The following is a 9,561-nucleotide window of genomic DNA, read 5'->3' on the forward strand; positions in this document are numbered from 1 at the left end:
TGTTTTTCTGCCATCCACAGGTCAAAATTTACCCTTCACAGATAGATTTCTGCTGCTAGGAGTCTCCAAAGGTAGACATCTTCAACAGCACAGAACACAGTTTCCCTGAAAATTAATTAGGAAATAATTCACCTCTTTCAGATCGACCAAAATGCCAGAGAAGAATTCAACCTCACATCTGACGGAGAATTCAGCGCCGTCAAGTTGCTGGTGCTGGGCAGAGTGCACGGTAAGAGGATCTGAAGAGCAGCTTTAAGATGTCTGGCCTCCTCTGACACACAGCCCTGTGTTTTTTATGTTTTGATGTCAGAGTTAGTGGCGTCTTATTTTGTTCAAATTCTCTGGTGAATATTATTTAACACTGCCAAATAACATTTTTCAAGCTTTTATTGAAATAAACTCAGTGTTATTTAAAAAATCAGTAACACAAAATAATAAATCAAACCCAGATGATAAAAAGCTCCTTTGTTTCTCCAGCGTTGTGCACAGTTTACTTTAATTGTCCTGAATCTGTGCCGGTTACAAGCCAGCTGTCAAAACAAATAAGAGCTTGATGTATAATTAATTAGTTGCGAGCATCGTGTGTAGCACCTTTCACTTTCTATCATAACCAGGAGAGATAAAAGAGCAGAAACATGCTGGACGGCCTCCAGAAGCCCGAGCAGGTATGGATGCGTTTGGCATGAAATGAGCGCAGGGTCGAGTCAAACCAGAACTGTGCTTTCCTGTAATGCACCTGCTCGGATTTTTAATCCTGTAAGAAAAACCACCGCCCTCTGGGAGCGTTAACGCGCTTCCTCAATGAGCTCCTGTGTGCAGTCCTGGACAGGAACCTGCAACGGAGTCGGGGTGAGACAGTAATTGGCTCCATCAGAGACAGCCTGAGATACAAGCTGTTAATAAGAAGAGGGGCTGAGAGGCTGCAGGCTGATAAGAGCGACAGAAGCCGCTCCGTCATTTCAGAGGAAGCACTCTGGCTGGTGTGCATGCGCCAGGAAACACCAAAAAATAACCGTAATGAAACACACATCTGATGGAGTAACTAGCACAGACGCTCTCAGGATCTTTTGTCTTGTTGGATGTAAAGCTGCAGTATGGTGTCAGTCAGCTCAGTGTGGTTTAACCCCGTCATGTCAGCATGTGACCGGTCCTCCCCTCTGTCAAACCAGAGGAAGCAGAGAGTCAGATCAGGATCAGAAAAGCAGCAGGAAAGTGGATTTTCTGTCGTTTCCTGTCCACCCCGTCATCCATCAGCCTAACTAATGGACCTGGAAGGAATACAGAGAGTCGGGGAGGGAGAGAGAGGTGATGGAGTAACGAGTGTTTGGGCTGAGAGGCGCTTACAGGCTGCGGTAATGCTTCCTGCTGCTCTCATCAACATGCAGATGTGTTGTGGTGAAGCCGCAGTCACCTCTCAGTCATCTGAACAGACACTGATGCAGCTGTTTACGGCGCTGATGTCGGCTTTCGCAGCTGCTGTTTACGCTGCTGTGCAGGGGTGCAGGTGAATGATGGAGGGATTTCAGTCAATAAAGTGAACGGATAGAGCTGGAGCGCACATCTGTCTGCAGGAGTGATAGACGCAGACCGGAGGCCGAGTCATCGACAGGCTGCTCTGTTGAAGGGTGTGTGCGACGTTATGTGTGTGTGCTAATCATTACAGCCGCTTTTGTCCTCTGATAACGGGGAAATGTGAGTCAATGAAGCTGTCAGTGTGTGTGTGTCTTTATGGGGCGAGTCACCCTGCTGGGTGGAGAGCACAGCCTCTGAACGAAAGGTTAAAAGTTCAATCACTCGTACTGATGAATAAAGTTTGATGTCTGTCCTCTGTCTTTAACACTGAAGGGCTGCGTGTCCTGAAAATCACCCTGCAGGAAAAACAGGCATCCTAAAACAAGTTTTTCACTTGAACGTGTCATTACGAGGTAAACGCTGATTGCACGATGTCACGGTTATCGAATAATGACACCAGCAGTGTTTGGATTGTTTGTATAAGCATCACTTCAGTGACTGCTGATCCAGGCCAGCTGGCGCCGTCTCTGTCTGCCTCATGTCTCCGTTACACACCGAAACGTAAAATTCACATTCAAACTTTCGACGAGTCATTCGCAGAAACATTTTTGCTTAATCTGAAATTCAGCAAATATCTCGTCACCGTCCGCGAGCTGAACACACAAAGAGGCTCAGCTGAACCGCCCAGCGCTGTTCCAGCCAATGAGAGGAGGCGTTCGTGCTCGTGGGGAAGAGGAGAGTCACTGTAATCACACTGTGAAGAAGGAGAGATGGCGACATCAACAACCTTTCTCCAGAGCGACTCCCCCCAACTTTACAGCCGAGTCCGCCCACGGGATGAATTATCTCTGCCTCATTAAACAGATGAGACGTGACGTGTTAATTAGTGAGCGTCAGAGGTGCGTTTTGGTACCTTTGGACAGAGCCTGGGGAGCTGTTTTTCCCCTGTTTCCCGCCTTTGAGCTAAGCTAAGTGTTATCAGTCTTCTCATCTCCATCTCTGGCAGGAAAGGCAGGAAGTGTGTTTCCCAAAAGGTCAAACTGTTATTTTCAGAAATATCGTTTCATGGGAAACAATTGACAGCCGCTTTCGTTTCAAGAAAATGACTCCTTCTTCCTGAGCAGTTTTGTATTTTCTCTTGAAAAACATGGCAAATAAGACATTTATAGAAGTCATAATGTCTGATTTTATGAAGATTAAATCTTATTAAAGATAAGTCATCTTGTCAGGAACCATTTGCAAAAGATTATTAAACTTGATTCAAGGGAACTGGTCTTGATTTGTATTAGTAAGATACTCACAGTCTTCTCTCTCTCCAGAGTCCGATGAGTTGGATCCAGACCTGGCCAGGCTGGCGTCTCTCGGCTTCACCGGCTGTCTGTCGGTGGTCCACTTTAACTCCATCAGCCCTCTGAAAGCTGCTCTGCTCCACCCGGACACCAGCCCCGTCGTCATCACCGGACCTCTGCTGCAGTCCAACTGCGGCTCCTCGGCTTCAGCCGATCCCTACGCGGCAGAGAACACACACCACCTGTCAGGTAAGAGGGGAGGAGTCAAATCAAATTACTGCAAACTTGAACCTGCAGTGACTGATTTTGGCCACTCGGGGGCAGCAGAAACAAGTTGCGAACACAACGCTGACATATCATCATCTGTTAAGCTGATGAGGTGAACAAACAGAGCGGTGCAGCGTTGTGGAGCAATTCATTAGCAGCTGTGTTTGTGTTCACCTAATGAACAGTTAGCTTAGCTCTGTTCATTTGGCTCTTTAGCTGCTAAATGCTCACCAGCTAGTCGATAACTCTGTCTGTGGATTGTTGTTGAACAGTGGCCTAAACAATGAGCTGAAACTCAGTGTGAAGCTCCGTAAAGTTGAGGTGATGATTTGTTGGTTCATTTAAAAAAAGCCCAATTTTTCCCCCATAATGAACGATTGCATGGAAAGAATAATCAAACCATGCATCCCCTCGAGTTCATGCGTTAATATTTGACACAACTAACATGAGAGAAGTGTGAAACTCTCTAAAACTGGTTGTTCAGAGGATGTTTTTGACTGGCACTGCTCGTCTCTTGGCCCTAAAGGTAACCGCTGACCCTGCTTTCTTAAATGTGTAATGGCAGGGTGGCTAAAAGGCTGAGAGTGATTCACAAAAATCTGTGAGCGTGTCGTTTCCTTCGTTTTCCCTTTGGTTCTGTGTGTTTGCAGTCGTTGACGGAGCCGCTGCTTCAGACTGTATAACAGGCTCATTAAGCCCGTTCACCTTGTTGAGGAGACTCATGACAACGTGTTTGATGAGATAATTAATTTGGAGCACAGAGGGGAGTTTCCAGCCGCGCTTCTTTCCTCTGGTCGGGTTTTCATCCAGCGTCATGTTGCTTTAATAGAGTCCTCTGGAGAGCTGCTGCCGGACTTCCTGTCCGCTGTGAATGATGATGCTCTGATGTTGTTTCTCAGTTTCTCTCCTGGTCCCTCTTTTCTGTCCCGGCTTCATTTTCTCTGCATCATTTTGTTTTTCGGGATCTCCTCCTCTAATTCTTGCTGCCCTTTGTTTCCTCTGTCTGTTTCCCTCTTTTTTCCCTTCCCTGCTCTCTCTTCCTCTGCTGTAGACCAGCCTGGCTCAGTGGGTTCAGGTCAACCTTTAGTCAATGCCATCAGGACCGACTCTGCTCTGATTGGAGGTACTGACCCGTTTCACCGTCTTTCACTGCTCTGGAACCTGGTTCACCTTGTTTTATTATGTTTGTGTTGGACTTCTCTTCACTGTCAGAGTCAGAGGTTGCGCTCGATATTTTATTGATGAGCGATATTCTGCTGGAAGCCAATAACGATGCTCCATCAAAATTAAAATCTTCTGGCTGGCAGGATTGATTCAAAGTGAAGATTGAATGGTTGCTGTAAGAGTCCAAAGTCATTTAACGGTGTCCATTAAATCTGTGTGTCTCACAGTCTGAACAGTAATCAAAGCCCTGCTGAAATGACTCCCTGATGGAGAAATTTTCACACTCCCTCCAAATGCAAACTAAAGTAATATCACGCGAAATTGATTTTAGCTGTATTTCAGAATTCCAGCTAGATGAAACTTTCTCTGGATAATGAAATATGCTGAACAGAAGAGTCCAGCTGAGTCCAAATGTGTGAAATTCTGCTCACTGTGTGTTGAAGTTAGATTAGAAGAGCAACCAGATTAGGAGCAAGAGCACTGGCTTACCCAGGGGAGGCAGGGATGGGCAGAAATCTTGTTTTGGACTTCACAGTAGCTTCACAAAGCTCCGCCATGATGGATTTACTTTACAGGGAGTCCGCGTGTCAGCCGGCAAGCTGCAAGGCTTTCCAGCATTCAGAAAGATGAGCACACATCAAAGTGTCACAGCCGAGTCACAGTATGGACTCGGCTCAGCTGGTGTCAGGCAGGTTTGTAGATCCACATCATGTTTTAGCTGCTCTACAGCCAGAGTTTGCATTATTAATACTTATGTTTTGAAGAATTGTGCTTTGCCACCCTCCACGCGGCCTCAGGGTTCAGATCATAGAAATAGTTCAAGTCAGGTAATCCGTCTTATTGTTGTGTGACCAGAAATGAAAATACTCTCACTCATTGTCGTTCTGTGCTGAAGTGTCAGTACAGCAATGGTTTTTCCACAAGAAAGTGAAATTAAAACACATTTAAAAAATCTATAATAATAAGATAAACACTGGAAAGTGGTTCTCTGTTCAGTTTATGTGATTTTATTAGTAGCTAAACCAAGCAAAGTGAAAAAATATCAGTAATCTTCATGTTTCATTTATCTCACATCCAACAGCTCTTTAAATTAATGTTTTTAATCCGGTGATATCGAGGTGTTCATGTCTTAAAGAGACACTTTAAATGCAGTTAACAATGGCATAGAACATGTTTAGCGTAGCTTAGCACAAAGACTGCAAGCAGGGGAAAATAGCTAGCGTCGCCAGAAGTAGAAATACACCTTCTCACATCTCCAAAATAATTCTGTGTACATGCAGATTCACAGTCTCAGTTTACGGCTTTTCACATCACAATATGATGCTTTCTGTGTCTCACGTGAAACTACGACAGCGTTCTAGTTGTTTCAGGGCCCCCAGTATTCATGCTAAGCTAGGCTAAAAAAAGTCATGTAACTCCTGAAATCAAACCAAGACATCCCTCTAAATGTCTGAACACGTCAGAGTGAATGTCCTGTGCCTTGCAGGTGTCATAGCAGTGGTGATCTTTGTGATCGTGACCGGCCTGGCGATAACTGCCAGATTCCTCTACCGGAGAAAAGAGACGTATCGAAACCAGGAAGTGAAGGGAGTCAAACAGGAGGACAGCCAAGATTTCCCTTTCACCAACCAGGCCGACTCCCAGAACGTCTCCGGTGAAAACCCAAAGGAGTATTTCATTTAACCGGAGGCCTGACGACCGATGAGCCGGTGCAGACGGGGGGGCGTCCTGTCGCGCCTCAGGACTTCACACTGCACTCAGAGCCACGCAGAGACTTCGCTGGAGGCTCCACAGAACATGGAGAGCAACAAAGGAACAATGCACACGGTTTTGTCTTGTCCTCTATATGATGTATATACTGATCCAACCAGGCGACACTGCTGAACTCAAAAGATGTTGATATTGTTTCAGAAACTGTAAATATTCAGAAATGTAAACGTGGAAGTCATGTCTGCAGAAATCTCTAACTAATCTGTCATTTTGGAAGGTCGCAAATACTCTAAAGGGGTTTTTGTTTTCATGGGTTGATTCAGAGCATTCAAACACAACTTTATTCAGTGATTCAGGGAGCTTGGAATCGTGACTGGATGCGCTTTTCTGTGAGCTAATGAGTGGATGTTTGCCTCAGTGCAAGTGGAAATGTTTGACCTGTAATTAGGCCCTCAGGAAGAGAACTTCTGTAAGAGTTTGTGTTCTTGTGTAATGACTTTCTGTCGCGTTCAGCGCTTTGTGGGAGCAACAGGATGAACTCTTTAGATGCTGCAGAGCCTCAAAGCCCCGTGGAAGGGAAACCTGTGTGAGCTTGTGGAGTCCCTGCCTGTGTAAAACACCAGGACGGTGGTGGTTTTCTAACTCCAGTCGACATCATGAGTGATTTTTTTCCCGTGCTATCACAGAACTTTGGTGTTAATAAGTGGCATCTTCAAAGTCAACGTAGTCTAACTCCCAGTCGCACACACACGAGCACATTTGTACTGTTGGAGAACTGCTACGCTGCAGTCTGGCAGCCTGAGACTTTTCATATAGGTGGGATTCATTTTCTGCTTTATTTTTATTTTCACTCCTTTATTTCTTTTCTACTCAGATCTTCTTTCCACCGTGACATGAAAGCACAAAAAAAAAGCCGGGAACAGAAATACATCTATCAGCATTGAACGTTTCTAGTTTCCTATACTTTGCAAGTTTTTCATCAAAGGCTTGTACAGGTTGTTCGCTCTGTTCTGAAAGTTTTCTCCTCCCTGCTGAATGCCGCCTGCTGGGAGCTTCCTCTCCCAGCTCTCTAAATGTCTCTGAACAGTAAAGCTTTTAACACTGACAGCGGCGCAGACTCTGCGACGCCGCGGCTGTCTGTCACCTCGTTCACTGCGCGCAGAGACACTTAATGTGTTTCTGAAATGCTAATCTGCCTCGGTCTGACAGGTGGACCGCGGCTCGATGGAGAGCAGGGAGATGATCACAATGAGATGGGAAGATGAGTCAAGCAGACGCGGATGTAATCAGAACAGTCTGATATTAACACTTAAAATGAAGCAGACCCCCCCCCCCCCCCCATGTGTTAATTCAGCTCATGTGCTGAACGCTGCTGATAGAGGATGAGAGGCAGAAAGAGGATCGACAGCAGCTGTTTATCAAACACACACCGCCGTCTCTCCGCGAGGCCCCAAAACACAGATGGGATTTTAATGACAAAAGTTGTTAAAACTTCAAAGTGCATTATTCATCTTTGTGTTTGTCTTTCCTTTTCCCCCCACCTCACGACAGCTGAGGCCACACACGGGTCTCTTTGCCACATCCTTGAATGCAGAGTTCATTCTTTGGTGAAGAAGACGTAGTGATTTTCCTCCGTCCTGCAGCAGAAGTGACTGCAGTGCAGCTGAGAGGAAGCCACCTTCAGCACAGCTGGAGGACGCTGCATAAGAGCAAACTAAAAGGTTTATCATTCCAGTGTTCACACTGCGTCCACTGCGAATGCAGAGTAACATCGCAGAAAGTCTGAGGTGATGTGTGCAAACAGGTGTTTGACCCTCAGCCTCAGCTCACTGTGAACTGTGTAACACAAAAACAGCATTTCTTCATGGAAATATTTGGTGACGTGGGGACTACTCATGGCTAGTTGGTACTGCAGGTGACAAGCTAACTGCTAACACGCTAGCTAACCAGGAACCTGCTTACATTAGCCAGTCACAATGTTGTACAGCATTTCATTAAATAGAAAGGTTGTTAAAGGGGGTCCAGGCTAATGAGCTTGCTAACTGCTTGCTAGCTGCCACTTAGCAAGCTCGCTAGCTCGGTGGCTAACTGGACAGCAGGTCCATTCAAAGGATTCATTCATTCATTCATTCATTCATTCATTCATTCAAAGGTTCATTCAAAGGATGCCTCGACTCTTGTCTCATAACTGTCTGCAGTTTATACTCCAAACTGAGGAAGACTTATCATGGATTTCTTCACCCCTGTGAGCGAATCCAATCGTTTTGGTGATTTGGCAGATTAATACTATCACAGTGAATTTCTGAATGCTTGTGAAAGCAGGTTAAGGTGGTGAGATTCTACAATTTCCTTACAATCATCAAATCCCACAAAAACACTACAACAGACAATTAATTGCAATAAATATTGTCCGTTTAGCCAAAGTCTGATACACTAAATACAGCTTATTCCTCTCCACCGCAGAGCTGTCAGTCCCACAAACGTCCTTCTGTTCTGAGGACCACAAAAATGTGTGTTAATCCGCTGCTGAAAATAGTCCCCGACAAAGGCACTGTTTACTTCTTTAAGGAAATTATTGAGCTGTTTTTTAATGAAACTGTATATTTGTGACCAGCTTCACTGCATTTCTCATGACTGAGGCCACAGACAGGCGAGAGAAGTCACATCAGTATGTTGAACTTTTTCATGGGATTTATGAGGAAATATAGACTAAGGACAGCCTTATGTGTTAAGGAGTGGATCTGTTGATGGGCGGCGGCGGTGCACTGGTTCAAAGGCTGTTCAGTGTAGCTGTAGTAATAACGGTGATGTTGTGAGTGTGAGTGACATGCCATAGAAACATCCAGATATTCTGGTTGTTTGGTTTTCAACAAAATCCTGCTTTTTCAAAACCTAATGTTTTTCATTGTAGCTGGAGGTTTTTCTGCTTTACAGATGAATCATCAACTGAATAAATGTTAACGAGACGCTCTTAATTGTGCTTGTGAGCTGATTTGTTCGTACGTTTTCATGTCTGAAGGACTCGACGTAAAGCTGACATGTGCCTGTACAACAAAATGAAAGCAAAATCACATTTATTTAAGTAGAATTCTTTCAAAAAAATGAAGCCACTGAGCTCTTTTATTCCTTTGTTAAATTAAGCTGACACACAGCGAAGACTCCCCCCTCCACAGCCAGGACAATTTACATACATTTGCATCTTTCATTTGCTCCTTCAAACCGCAGTGTGGGAGGATACACATCCGTCAGTGCTGACATTTCTGATGGCTGTTAACATTCAAACCCGAGATGAGGGAAATATGTAAATGTGCGAAGCATCCAGGAGCAGAGGATATCAAAGTGATTCTGTGTGAAGAGCCACTTAGCCTCTCTGCCTGTTTAAACACTCAGACGCCCGAGATGCTTCAGCCGCCTCAGATCAGTGATCCCTGCTTGATTCGTTTAAATCTCCTCTCCTTGGTTGCGATCAGAGACGAGCTGATAACCGACATCTTCAGTACCATCGGTGATATCAAAGGCCGAGTGAAGAAAACTTCAGCATCGTAATGATCAACTAATCTACTGCCAAGTGGAATCTGAATGTGTTAAAAGCTCCGGTCTCCTCTGTGGGCGGTGCAGT

General features: G+C 45.1%; 1 protein-coding gene across 1 annotated transcript in view; it reads left to right on the plus strand.

The window, feature by feature from the left end:
* Positions 1–8,917, plus strand: part of LOC143328977 (contactin-associated protein-like 4) — an 85,581-nt gene extending 76,664 nt beyond the window's left edge. The window contains exons 21-24 of the mRNA XM_076744554.1: positions 142–229; positions 2,832–3,050; positions 4,120–4,191; positions 5,719–8,917. Of these exons, the coding sequence (XP_076600669.1) occupies positions 142–229; positions 2,832–3,050; positions 4,120–4,191; positions 5,719–5,915 (576 nt within the window). The 3' untranslated portion in view covers positions 5,916–8,917. The remainder of the gene's footprint in view (positions 1–141; positions 230–2,831; positions 3,051–4,119; positions 4,192–5,718) is intronic.
* Positions 8,918–9,561: the final 644 nt, after the last annotated feature.

Source organism: Chaetodon auriga, chromosome 12, assembly GCF_051107435.1.
Source record: "Chaetodon auriga isolate fChaAug3 chromosome 12, fChaAug3.hap1, whole genome shotgun sequence".
NCBI lineage: Eukaryota > Metazoa > Chordata > Actinopteri > Chaetodontiformes > Chaetodontidae > Chaetodon > Chaetodon auriga.